General features: G+C 39.8%; 1 protein-coding gene across 1 annotated transcript in view; it reads right to left on the bottom strand.

Moving 5' to 3' along the window:
• PPM1G (protein phosphatase, Mg2+/Mn2+ dependent, 1G) overlaps nucleotides 1–14,065 on the bottom strand; it is a 25,209-nt gene extending 11,144 nt beyond the window's left edge. Inside the window, exon 1 of the mRNA XM_006835189.1 lies at nucleotides 13,683–14,065. Within this exon, the coding sequence (XP_006835252.1) occupies nucleotides 13,683–13,802 (120 nt within the window). The 5' untranslated portion in view covers nucleotides 13,803–14,065. The remainder of the gene's footprint in view (nucleotides 1–13,682) is intronic.
• Between the last annotated feature and the right edge of the window lie 638 nt (nucleotides 14,066–14,703).

The following is a 14,703-nucleotide window of genomic DNA, read 5'->3' as shown; positions in this document are numbered from 1 at the left end:
ACACACACACACACACACACACACACATACGATTTATTATGCTGTTCAGTGCCATTGAATCTGTTCCAACTCATAAGCGACTCTACATAGGGTTTCTGAGCAGCAGCTGGTGGTTTTGAACCACCAACATTGTGGTTCAGTGTTTATCTTAACAGTACCACACCATGACTCCATATTATGTATATGTCAAATGTGTATGTATGTATATATGTATTGTTACACGGGACAAAGATGAGGCTTTCTGCTCTATCCATAAAGATTTACAGCCTCAGAAACCCTGTACAGGGTTGCTATGAGTTGTAACCGACTCAAAAGCACATAATGATAACAACATTATATATCTTTATTTACATTTATGTATATGGAGTCCTGTTGTGGCGCAGTAGGCTAATGCGCTGGACTGCAAAGTCAGTTTGAACCATAAGGTTGGCAGTTCAAGCTCACCAGCTGCTCCTTGGAAACACTATACAGGGTCGCTATGGGTCAGAACTGACTTGAAGGCATCGAACAACATATACATATGTCAATGTGCATGCGCTTTGACCTAGTAATTCTATCTAAAAAGTTTATTTTATGAAAGGTTTGATAAGAGTACAATGAATATGCACAGTAATACTCATTACGGTATTTAAAATAAAAAAAATTATAAACACCTGAATTTCCTTAAGTAGTTTAATTACAAATGGTACATTCCCCAATGGAATATGTATAGCTGTTAGAGAAATGATGAATATGGGGATCACTTGAAAATGCGTTCATAATATATTGTGATAATAAGTGAAAAAAATTTAAAGTATCTATATTATGCTAGAAAGGAGCTCTGGTAGCATAGCAACCTTGTATAGCATTTCCAAGGATATAAATCTTTACAGGAGCAGAAAGTCTCATCTTTCTTCCAAGGAGTGGCTGGTAGAGTCAAAGTGCTGACCTTGTGGTTAGCAGTCCAACTCATAACCACTATGTTACGAGGGCTCCTTGTGCTTCCCCTACAGGTCTTATTTCTGTCAAAAGAAACAGTCACCCTTAATTTCTGGCTATCTTCCATCATCCACCAGTGAGTTCTATTAAGTCTTCCTTGGTAGCTAGGAAAGGATCATTCTTAGATCCTTTCCCTCATTCAATAAGTATTTCCTTCCCCTACTTCTCTTCTAACCCATATGATAGTTATACCATTTCCTTAAGGTACAGCTAAGTCTTTTCATCTCCAAGGGACCTTTTCTGATCATGCCAATACAAGTATTTCCTGGGTTAAGAACATCCTACTTTAAAACAAGTCCTACTTGCCCTTTAATAGTATATAAATTTGCCTTCACTTTGAAAGAACTGAACCAAATCCTACTTTTCCCAATTTCTTCATCATACACATATTTTCCTTCTTTATTAAGTTTTTATTGTGAATTAAGCGATAGTTTACATGGGAGAACATTGGTTTTACACTCATTCTATGGTATTTCATTTCATTGTAATGATTAAAATCCCTCTGTACATCATCATTCAACAGTATTTGCTTCTATTCCCTCTGGCTTATTTATTTTTTGATATACAAAAAACCCACGCAGGAATACTTAATCATTTGAACAACCAAAGGCCACATTCTGCAAGCCTGCCTCCATCTCTGGTCATAATCACTTTCACTTGCTGCTACATGTGCAGATTTTAAATCACTGAAAAGGAATAAGACTTTCTTTTCTTGTACTAATTAAGACAAGAAAGAAAAGATCAAAGAGGATGTCAGATGAGACTGAAAATTTGCTCTCCAGCGTACAGATGCTCAAGCAAAGGGAAGAAATGAGGTAAAAGAGCTGAACATAAAATTTCAAAGGTCAGCTCGAGAAGGCAAAGCCAAATATTACAACGAAATGTGCAAAGATCGGAAGTCAGAAAACCAAAAGGGAAGAAAGAACACGCTCAGCATTTCTCAAGCTGGAGGGAACTGAAGGAAAAATTCAAGTCACAACTTTCGTTATTGAAGGATCCTCTGGGCAAATTATTGAAGGATGCAGAAAGCATCAAAAGAAGATGGAAGGAATATACAGAGTCATTGTACCGAAAGGAAATGGTCAATGTTTAACCATTTCAAGAGGTAGCATATGATCAAGATACAATGATACTGAAGGAAGAAGTCCAAGGTGCATTGAAGGAATTGTCAAAGAACAAGGCACTAGGAATTGATGCAATACAAACTGAAATCTTTCAACAAAGTGAAGTGCCACTGGAGGCACTCACTCATCTATGCCAAGAAATTTGGAAGACAACTATCTGGCCAACTGACTGGAAGCAATCTGTATCTGTGCCCATTCCAAAAAAGGTGACCCAATGGAATGCGGTAATCACTGGACAATATCTTTGATATCCATGCAAGTTAAGTTTTACTAAAGGTAATACAGAAATGACTGCAAGCATACATTGACAGAAAACTTCCAGAGGTTCAAGCCAGACTCAGAAGAGGATGTGAAATGAGGGATATCACTGCTGATGTCCAATGGATCTTGGCTGAAAGCAGAGAATACCAGAAAGATGATTACCGGTGCTTTATTGACCGGTGCTTTATTGTGTGAATCATGACAAGCTATGGACAACATTGCGAAGTATGAGTATTTCAGAACACTTAAATGTGTTCATGAAAAATCTATACGTAGATGAAGAGGCAACTCTTTGAACAGAACATGGGAACAATGAATGGTTTAAAATCAAGGAAGGTGTGCAACAGGGTTGTATTCTTTCACCATACTTATTCAACCTGTATAATTAATTGAGCAAATAATCCAAGAAGGTGGGTTATATGAAGAAAATTTGTTAACAAGGATGCATGCTCTTAACCAGAGGCTCTAACCAGAGGAATTTGGAAAACAAAACAAAAAAGCATCTACACTGGAAAGGAAGAAATATCTTTATTTACAGATGACATACTGTTGGATATAGAAAATCCCAAGGAATCCACTACAAACTATTAGAATAAATTAGTTCAACAAAGTTGCAGGGTACCAGATCAATATATAAAAATCAACCATATTTTGACCCACTAACAATGAATACTCTGAAAATTAAGAAAATTCCAATTACAAAATCATCAAAAAGGATAAAATACTAAGAATAAATTTAACAAAATTATAAATTAGAAGAAGGCTTAGACAGTAAATCAATTCTCCTTCAATAACATACATGTGGTTTCATGAAAATTGCAAATGTTGGAAGAATTTAAAGACCTAATCAAATGAAAATATATTTCATGTTCATTAACTATCGATTAAGACAGCAATACTCATCAAGTTGCTCTCCGTATTTAACAGAATCTCTACCCAAATCCCAGATTATTTTTGTGTAAAAACTGATAACGAATCCTAAAATTCACATGGAAATGCAAGGAACTCAGAAAAAATAAAGAAGAAAAAGAACAAAGGTAAAGGACTCACACTTCATGATTTCAAACTTAGTAGCCAAGCAGAGTGGTAATGGATAGATCAATGAAACAGATTTGAGAGTCCAGGAATAAACCCTACATGTATGGCCCATCAACTTTCAACAGCTGGTTTCAAGATAATTCAATGAGGTAAAGAATCAATGTTTCAAAAAAAAAGAGGACAACTGGATATTCATGTAGAAAAAGAAAAGCATGAACTTGGGTTTTGTTCCACACACACACAAAATTAACTCAAAATAAATCATACTTAAAATGTAAGAACTAAAACTATGAAACCCTTAGAAGAAAACGTGAAGAGTAAATTGTGATACTGGGTAAGATAAAACCCTCTAAGATATGAAACCCAAAGCACAAGCAACAAAAACAGATATATTGGACTTGATCAAAAATTTAAAATTTTGTACTTGAGAAGGCACCATCAAGAAAGCGACAAAGAAAACTCACAGAAGGGGGAATAAAAGCTCTGCAAATCATATTATCTCATAAGGGATTTGAATCCAGACAAAAAAGTGGGTAAATAATCCCATTAAATGTGGATTCTGAAAATTTTCCCAAGATCTACAAATGGTCAAGAACTTGTTAAAAGACATTCAGTATCATTAGCCATCAGGGAAATACAAGTCAAAACCAAAATGAGATACCACTTCATTAAAAAAAGAAGAAATGAAATACTAATCCACACCACATGGATGATCCTTGAAATACTAATCCACACCACATGGATGATCCTTGAAAACAGTATGCTTAATGAAAGATCCCAGACACAAGAAATGATCTATATGTTTCCATTTATATGAAATGTTTAGAACAGGCGAATCCATACAGATAGAAAGATTAGTATTTCCCAAGGACTAAGGTACCCTGGTGTGGCGCTGTGGGTTAATGCGCCTGACTGCAAAGGCGTTTGAACTGCAAAGTCAGCGTGGTTCAAGCTCACCAGCAGCTCTTCGGAAACCCTATACTGGGTCGCTATGGGTTGGAACCCACTGGACGGCACTTCACAACAAGGAAATAAAGACTGAGTGTCCCAGAATTAGGTAGTAGTAACCCACCAGTGGCTCCTCAGGAAAGCTAAGAATTAGAAATGACTCGACAGCACTTAACAACAAATGATTGCATAACTTCTGAATAATCTAAACACCACTAAACTGTACACTTTTTTAAAGGGTAAATTTTATGGTACATGAATTTATCTCCATTTGAAAAATGGCTTTAAGTACTATACATGCTTCAACATGAATAAATGTTGAAAATTTTATGCAAAGTAAAGAAATCTATCACAAAAGACATTTCGCTGCATATGAAATGTCTAAAATAGGAAAAATTAGCCAGAGAAAATAAATTAGTAGTTGCCTAAGGCTGGTAGCCACCACTCATTCACCATTTATTGTACTGTGGTGGCTTGCGTGTTGCTGTGATGCTGGAAGCTATGCCACCAGTGTTTTCAATAATGACAGGGTCACCTATGGTGGACAGGTTTCAGCTGAGCTACTAGATTAACAGACAAAGAAGGAGATGCAGATTACTTCTGAATGTTTACCCACCGAAAACTTTATTAACAGCAGCAGAATATTGTCAGGTATTATACCAGAAAATGGAACACTTATGAATAGCACCAGAATACAGCGCTGGAAGATGAATCCCTCAGACTGGAAAGCACTCAAAATGAGACTGGGGAACAGTTAATTCCTCAAAGTAGAGTTGACTGCAATGATGCGAATGGAATAAAGTTTTCTGGACTGTCATTTGCTGACAGGACATGACCTTAAATAACCTAAAAACAACCGCAAATATAAATTAATAATCGGAACATGGAATGTGTAAAAATGAATTTAGGAAAACTGGAAGTTGTCGAAAATGAAATGGAATGCATAAAGATTGATATCGTAAGGCATTAGTGAGTTGAAATGGACTGTCATTGGTCATTTTCAATCTGACAATCATATGGCTTACTATGCCAGTAATGACAAATTGAAGAAGAAAGACATTGCATTCATCATCAAAAAGAATACTTCAAGATCTATCTTAAAGTACAATGCTGTCTGTGATAGGATAATATCTATACACCTACAAGGAAGACACTTAATAGTACTATTCAAATGTAAGCACCAACCACTAAAGCTAGTGATGATAAATTGAAGAATTCTACCAACTTTTTCTGTCTGAAATCAATCAAACATGCAATCAAAGATGTATTGATAATTACTGGTAATTGGAATGCAAAGGCTGGAAACAGAGGAAAGGAGTGGTCACTGGAAAATATGGTCTTGGGGATATAAATGATACTGACAGAATTTTGCAAGACCAGTGATTTACTTATTACGAGTAATTTTTTAAATACTATACACATAGACCTCACCAGATGAATACACAGAAATCAAATTGACTACTTCTGTGGGAAGAGATGGTGGGAAACCTCAGTACTATCAGTAAAAACAAGGACAGGGGAATCCTATGGAACAGACAATCAACTGCTCATATGTAAGTTCAGGATGAAGCTGAAGAAAAGTAAAACAAATCCATGAGAGCAAAATAGGACCTTTAACATAGCCCACCTGAATTTAGAGATCGTCTCAAGAACAAATTTGATGCATTAGACACTAATGACCAAAGACCAAAAGAACTGTGGGGTGACATCAAGAACATAATATAGGAAGAAAGTAAATGGTCACCATTGTTGTTGTTTACTGCTGTCAAGTTAAGAAGACAAAAAAAGAAAGAAAACACCAAAATGGATGTCACAAGAGACTCTGAAACTTGCTTTCCAGCATGTGGTGGCAGGCCATGGAGTTGGTTCTGACTCATAGCAACCCCGTACAGGGTTTCCACGGCTGTAAATCTTTACGGGAGCAGAACACCTTATCTTTCTCCCACGGAATAGCTGGTAGTTTCAAACTGCTGACCTTGAGGTTAGCAGCCCAATTCATAACCACTATGCTAGCATAGAGATGCTAAAGTAAAAGGAAGAAATGAGGCAGTAAATTTCACACGTCAGCTCAAGAAGACAAAGTCAAATATAATGAAATATGCAAAGATCCGAATTAGAAAACCAAAAGGAAAGAACACTTGCATTTTTTAAGCTAAAAGAACAAAAGTATTCTATGGGCAAAATACTGAATGATGCAGAAAGCATCAAAGAAGATGAAAAGAATACACAGATGCTCTGTACCAAAAAAAAAAAAAAAAAAATCAATGATCAACCATTTTAAGAGGTTAGCAAATGATCAAGAACTGATGGTACTTAAGGAAGAATTCCTAGCTGCATTGCAAGCATTGGTGAAAAGTATAGTTCCAAAAACTGATAGAATACAAATTGAAATATTTCAACAAATTGATGCAGCTTTAGAGGTGCTCATTTATCTATCAAAACAAATTTGCATGACAGCTACCTGACCAACCTACTGAAGAGATTCATTATTTGTGCCCATTTCAAAAAGGGGTAACCCAACAAAATGTGGAACTCATCAAACAATATCATTAAAACCACATGAAAGTAAAATTTTGCTAAAGATAATTCAATAACAGTTGCACCGACAGAGAACTGCCAGAAATTCAAGCCAAATTCAGATGAAGATGTGGAATGAGGGATATAATTGCTGATATCAGATGGATCTTAGCTGAAAGTAGAGAACACCAGAGAGATGTTTACCTGAGCTTTATATTGATTACTCAAAGGCTTTCAGTTGTGTAAATCATGACAAGCTACAGACAATATGGCAGAAAATGAGTATTCAGGAACATTTAATTGTGCTCATGAGGAACCCATACATAGATCAAGAGGCAATAGTTTGAACAGGACAAGAAGACACTGAATGGTTTAAAATGAGGAAAAGTGTGTATCAGGGTTGTATTTTTTTAACCACACTTAATCTGTGTGCTAAGCAAATAATCTGAGAAGCTAGATTATATGAAGGACATGTCATCAGGATTGGAAAAGACTCCTTAACGACCTGCGATATGAAGATGATACAGCCTTGCTGGCTGAAAGTGAAGAGGATTTAAAATACTGATGAAAATCAAAGATCACAGCCTTCAGCATGGTTGCACCTCAATGTAAAGAAAACAAAAATCCTCACAATTGGACCAAAAATAACATCATGATAAATGGAGAAAAGATTAAAGTTAGTACAGATTTCATTTTGTTTGGACCCAATATAAATACTCAAGGAGGCAGCAGTTAAGAAATCAAATGACGTACTACTGCATTAGGGAGATATGCTGCATATCACCTCTCCAAAGTGTTTAAGGGCAAAAATGTACGTTTGAGGCCTAAGGTACACTTGACCCAAGCCATGGTATTTTCAACAGCCTCACATGTATATGAAAGACAATGAATAAAAAAGACCACAGAAGAACTGATGTATCTGAGGTATGGTATTGGAGAATATTAAAAGGACCATGGACTGCCAGAAGAACAAATCAGTGTTGGAAGAAATACAGACAGAGTGCTCCTTAGAAGCCAGAATGGCCAGACTAAATCCATCGCTCATACTTCAGACATGTATCAGGAGGGATCAGTCCCTGGAGAAGGTCATCAGAAAAAAAGGACGACCATCAACAAGATGGATTTGCATAGTGGCAGCAGTAATGGGTCCAAGCATAACAATAATTGTGAGGATGGCGTAGGACTGGACAGTGTTTGGTTCTGTTGTGCACAGGGTCGCTATGAGTCAAAACTCACTCACCTAACAGGACTGGTAAAATGGAGGGTTGGTGAAAAAGAGGAAGAGCCCCAATGAGACTGATTGACACTGTTCCTGAAACAATGGTGCTCAAACATAGCAAATGTGAAGATGACACAGGACCAGATAGTGTTTTGTTCTATTGTACATACAGTTGCTATGAGTGGGTACTATCTCAATGGCACCAAACAACAGGGCTGGGGAGGGCAGGGAGAAGAATAGGGAACAACTGCTAATGGGTATGGGTTTCTTTCTACAGTGATGAAAAAGTTTTAAAATTGATTGTAGTGATAGCTGTATAGCTCTGTGAATATATTAAAAATTGTCAACTGTACATTTTAAATGGGTAAATACACAACATGTGAATTGAATCTCAATAAAAATTTTTTTAAAGCGACCTAAATACACATTCCCAAATACTCTATGACTAAAAATTATACTCATCTCTGAATTAGACCTATTATGTGCTGTTGAGTCAGTTAGTTCCAACTCAGTGATCATGTATAGGGTTTCCGAGGAGTGGCTGGTGGGTTTGAACCACCAACCTTGCAATTAGCAGTCCAGTGCTTATTCTACAGCACTACATTAGGACTCCATTTCTCCATATTATTGGCATAAATTTCAAATCATTTCACACTACACTTGGCTTGTAAAGAATAGACACTCCTTACCAATCAAATGAAAATAATTCCTTCCAAGGATTCCCAGGTAGTGCAAATGGTTAAGCAAAGGACTACTAGCCAATAATATTGGCAGTTCTAACCTACCCAGATGGGTCTCAAAGACAGTTCTAGTGATCTGCTTCTAAAAGCCCTGAAAACTCTATGAAGAAGTTCCACTCTGCAGAGATAGAGGTGCTAAGAGTATGACTCTAACAACAATATGAGAAACAGGCATAAAGGTTGTCCTTTCATAAAAGTAGCTTAACTGCATCCTGGACAAAGGAATTCCAAGTTGGCTCAGTATGTAAAAAAGTGCTTTAACTATAGAAATGAGGATCCGATAATGCTTGTCACCCTCCAATGCCTCTCTAAAGTGAACTCCATAATATGTCTATGGTACCCCATTTTATACTTTGCAATGGAAAGTGTTTAGAGAGGACCAACAGAGTAGGTTAGAACTGCCAACCTTTTTGGCTAGTAGTCCTTTGCTTGAAATTGTTACCCAGGGTCGTAAGCATTTTCTACTCTACATTATTCTGCATTCAATTTTAGATGATCTGCTGTGAAGGTTAAACCAACTTCTAGCTACATGGCACGAAACAACTGTTGTTAGGTGCTATTGAATTGATCCCAATTCATAGCGAGCACATGTGAAAGAAAAATTGCACCAAAGGGTTTTCTTAGCTATAATCTTTATGGAAAGCAGATCACTAGACCTTTCACCTGCAGAGCTGCTGGTGGATTCAAACTCCTTTGTTGTTGTTATGCAGTGCTGTGGAGTCTAGTCTGACTCACAGCGACCCTGTATAGGGTTTCCAAGGATTAGTTTGTAGGTTTGAACTGCTAACCTTGTGATTCGCAATCCAGTGTTGACCCTACAGTGCCACACTAGGAGTCCATTCAAACAACCAGTCTACTCAAAATTATTCTCAGTACTGATACTGCCTTTGACGTTGTTACTGAGCTTTTCCTTATATACTTCTCAGGTACTCCTCCCAAAACCTACTTCTCAACAACTCTCCTGCCCCACAACTCTAGTACATAACTCAAAGCAGCTTGAAGGTCTCTCCTAACTATGGAGAAGGAAGAAGACAGAGGAATATCAACTGTGTTGTTTTCAGTTTTCCCCTTCTCAAAACATCCTGACTTCATAATTAAAAGATCAGAGAAAGTTTGTTGCTGTTAAGTGCTGTCCAGTTGATTCCAACTCACAGTGACCCTGTATATAGAATTTCCGAGGAGTTATTGGTGAGCTTCAACGGCCAAACTTGCACTTCAAACCAACCTTGCAACCCAGTGCATTACCCAAAGTGCCACACCAGGACTCCAGAGAGAGGTATAAAGTATGAAATATATGAGGGGGTTTCAAAAAGTTCATGAAAAAATTCCATTATCTTTTAACTCCACTTACCACAAACTTTTAAAAGTCCCGTCCTAAGTTATTAATGGTTGCCACCCTTGCCTTAAGAGAAGAGGTACTCTCTCCAGGATGTTAAGCATCAGTCAGGATTTTAGCAAAACTTATACAGTTTATTGGTATGAACTAAATCATTAGGAGCAAGCAAATAAATTAAATTAACTATATTAATTGGGTAAATTGTGTCCTAGAGATTAGGGGAACAAGAATACATTGTCCAAAAAGATAAGATTGGCTCAAGAGGCTAAAAGTCATGGTTATTTTCTTGCAGTAGCAAAGAAAACTGTTATACTTTGAGAAGAGAGGAAGCAAATGCAGAAAGAAATGTATCAATGAAACAGAACAGGATCCTAAACAGCACTGAACAGGATTAGGCATATTAACCACTCAAACAAGGGTAAATTCCATAATAGCACATTAGAAGGATCCATTTCAATATCCTAACTTGATATTATCTCTCAGAACACGGTTAGGTTCTAAGGAATATTCTGGCAGGTTTTCTATCCACCAAACAGTCCCTGATGAAAACTCATCTTCTAATTAGCAGAGAAATTACTGAAAATACAGGAAATCCCCTGGAAAGAAAAAGCAAATAGCAAAGAATGACCAAATGATTTGGAAAACTCAATTCCAAGCTACTCAATTCATAGAGAAAATTAAAGAGTGTTATCAAAGAAAAAGAAAAATCACAGCAGAAAAGTGGGAAATATTTTCTTAAATGAGATAGCAAATTTAAATCTTCAAATGAAGAGAAACTGCCAGAGAAATGTAATCTCGAGAAACTATCCTAGCCCATTAAGGTTTTCCTTTTGAAGCTATAGCTAGATATTTCTAACATACCAGACAATGTTGTTTTGTTTTGTTTTTTAAAAAAGGCACCAACAGTAAAAATAGTACGGTGTCAGGTCTAATCTCCTTGTCTAATTTCATAAGGGGAAAGAGAACCATCATCAGCAACAACAGCCCAAAGCTGACTGTTATGAGGCAGAGGTCAAACATACCTCCATCTTCACCCTCAAACTTTTTACCCATGCTGACACCAGCCATCTCTCTCTGCTGAGTTTTGTAATTCGTTGCAATGACCATACGGAATTCACAGACAATACTTAAATTACGGGGTGGTTTTTTGTTGTTGTTGTTGTTTAATAAAGGTTTGTTACAATTTGGGATAAGGACAGCTTCTTCTCAACTGTACCTACAGCCAGGCCTCTCCCTTGAGTGTGGCCTCTTTCCTGCTCAGGTTAAGTTTTATAAAGCTCTTCAGTTCCACCTGACAAGTTCCCAGAAGCACCTCACTCCACTCTACCTAAGCTTTGACCCAAAGGTACTCAGCTTTTTTGATCTATGGGCCAGAAGTCCACTATGCCATCTCTTGGTTAGGCTGCTGCTGTAGTTCTCTGCTGCACTTGCTACCACTTGTCACTGTCAGGTTACAGCTTCTCTTTCCTGGATTTGGGAGCTTCTCAGCACAGGAACCCTGAGTCCATTCATGGCACTTTTCCCTTGGAGGCAGTGAAGTTCTCCCTCTGCTGTGTGATTGGCTCTCTTTTAGGTCTAGCAGATGGTAAAACTAACCAATTCCCTCATTAGGGTTCCATACATCTTCATTTGGAGTCCTAGTGTGGCACTGTAGGATAAGCACTCTACCATAAGGTTGGTAAGAACTGCAAGGTAGGCAGTTCAAACTCAGCAGCTGCTCCTTGGTAGCCCTATACAGGGTCACTATGAGTGGAACCTATCTGAAGGTAACAACATACTTTATTAGGCCCACCTCCACAAGGATGCCATGCACCTTATTTGCATTATTAACAAGCTGTCCAATCCCTTTGCTGGGCCACAAGCACCTTATCTGTATAGTTCCAGCCAATCATTTGGTGAGAGCTAACAGACCATGGCTAGAAAGGCCACATAAATATGTTATTCATCATACAACAATTACATTTATCAAACACCCAGTAAGCTCAATACTGTGCACTGCAGTGAAATGTTATACTTAAGTTTGACACAGATAATATCGGCGGTTCAAACTCACCAGCCACTATTGGAAATCCTATACAGGGTCGCTATGGGTCAGAACCGACTCAAAGGCACTTAACAACAACATTGTTTTGAGCAATTGGATCCTACAGATTCTTTCCACCAAGGCTTAAGTGTTATCACCTCTCTGGGCTTCAAATTCCTAGGTGTAAAACATATGAGATGAATTATAAGATCCCCTCCATTTCTGAAATTCTGTAAGCACTGGACTGCTAACCACAAGGTTGGCAGTTCAAAACCACCAGCCATTCGTTGGAAACCCTATGCAGGGTTGCTATGAGGGGAAACCAACTGGATGGCACTTAACAATACACCTAAAGAATCATTAAGGCATACATTGAGTTTGAGAAAAAGCACTTTAAAGTCATACTGTTGTTCCACAGCTAACCACAGGGAGGAGTGAGGGATTTCAGAAAACTCTCAAAGGAAAATGATGTTTGCCTGTTACCTGAAGACTACCCATAACTGGATAAACCCTCAACTCCTGACATAAGAGCAATTTTCCTAGTCCCACTCCCTACACTGCTTAATATTCTTCACCAAGACAAGGCCTACACGTGCCTCTCTCCTTTTCCTTCCTACTATTCAGTTTCCTGCTGTTCTCCTTTGTATTTTGACTTTTTTATCTTTTTATCCGGAGTGAAATTTTCTTGGAAAGAAAATCAGTTCTCTGTAGGTCGTGACGAAAAACTTTTTTTTAATTTTGAAATGACTGAAAACTCAAAGAAACTATAAACTACAAGGACAGGCAAGATTACTAAGTGAGTTTTGGAAGTATCCCGAGGGCGGGAAATACCAAGCCTAATGAAAAAGAATTTACAGTGATGAACAGTTAAAAGTTTTCCAGAGGACTTAGAAAGCACTGAAAACCAGAGTGGAAACGAGTGACAACACTATGGAGGGCAGGTATAGCCTCCAAATTAGCCATGCAGTGTCCAGGGTCAGGCAACTGAGTATTAAGAACTTGAAACAAAATTATTTGCCCAGGCTTCCTTTCACTGTCAACATCTTCATTCAAAGAGGTCTCCCGACATAAGATTCAAAGAAAAAAAGGAGTGGGGGGGGGGGGGGAGGGAGTACAATCATCCACATCTATTTGCCTCTATCTCTCAAAAGTCCCTCTTTCTCTTTTACTCCCACACTATAAACCTCACACCATTTAGGAGAGCTAGGTTGGCACGAGTGGATGGCGCGCAAGCACCAGGAAAGGGCGGTCAGTGGGCCTCCCCCACATGGCCGAGCCCTAACAGCTAAGACAAGACGGCCACAGGTACAAGGTGTCCAAGTACCCGCAGCTCCCTCTCGCTCGCCCCGGAACTCGCTGCCGTCCTTCAAATTGCCGATGCGTCCAGACTCTCGATTCGGACCCTTCCCCAGGGAGAACCCCGACCCCCGCCCCCATTCTCTTTCTCCGTTGGGTTCCCGCCCTGCAGTGCCCAGGCTGCCAGTCCCTCCCGCCTCACCTCCATGGAAACGCGCCAGCCTTGCATGGCGGAGAAGCCGTAGGGCAGCGGCAGGCGCGGAGCGCCGATCCCGTCCCCGGAGCACTTCACCGTGTTGGGCTGGGAGAGGTAGGCACCCATGGTGGCAGCTGGCCGGAGGCCTCAGGGCCAGGAGAGTGGGGGCGCGACCCGTGCTGGCGCCGGAACCGGAGCCCCGGGTGCGCGCGTAGCAGAAGCGGGCCGGGAGGCGAGGGCAACGTAAGGTGCCGGTGAAAGGCGCTAGGCCGACCAGGAGGCGGTAACGGGACAGAAGCAAAGAGGGAGCGGAAGCGGAAACGGCGCGACTCTAGACCCCGCCCGGGCGGCGAGGCACGGCGCGGCAGGCAGTCATTTCCTTAGCAACTCGCCCCGCCCGCGGGGACAACGGCCCGCCCAACCGCCGCTACCGCGAGACTACTGTGGTCACACCCATCAACGGATGGGCTGGTGCAGTGCCTGTGTCTCGTTGCTTATCGTTTTCTCTGTTAGCCGCCGCCGTCTGCGCTTGATGTCCTTTCCCCGGCCTCTCGTTTTTGACTGACGTCTCTTTTGTGTCGTGTCCGGAGCTTCCGGTCCGTCCTCTAGTGTATGGGCCCCAACTCTCGCCCCCCCCCCCGCCTCCACAAGCTCCACATATCCTGATACGGTTCAATTAAAGTTAACCAGTATTTGTTCTGAAGTTCTTGGCCAAGCCTGTGAGGCCTATACAAGAAGAATGTGAGAGGGTCTCTTCGGACAAAGGATAAAGAAGACCTTGATCTGTGACATTTCAATTACTGTGGTCTAGGCGTTGGACTGCTAACCTAAATAAAGGTCAGCCGTTCAAACCTACCAGCAACTCTGAGGGAGAAAGATGAGGCTTTTTGTTCCAGTAGAATTTTCCAATCGCGGAAAGCCTATATAGGGTCGCTATGAGTCAGAATGGACTCGATGGCAAGGGGTTTGTTTTATGCTCGGTGTATAAAAGGTTTGGAAAAGTTTAGAAAGGCAGAGAGGACGCCTA

This window comes from Chrysochloris asiatica, unplaced genomic scaffold (assembly GCF_000296735.1).
Source record: "Chrysochloris asiatica unplaced genomic scaffold, ChrAsi1.0 scaffold00016, whole genome shotgun sequence".
NCBI lineage: Eukaryota > Metazoa > Chordata > Mammalia > Afrosoricida > Chrysochloridae > Chrysochloris > Chrysochloris asiatica.
The sequence above is the reverse complement of the archived record's forward strand: the minus strand, read 5'-3'. Positions and strand labels throughout refer to the sequence as shown.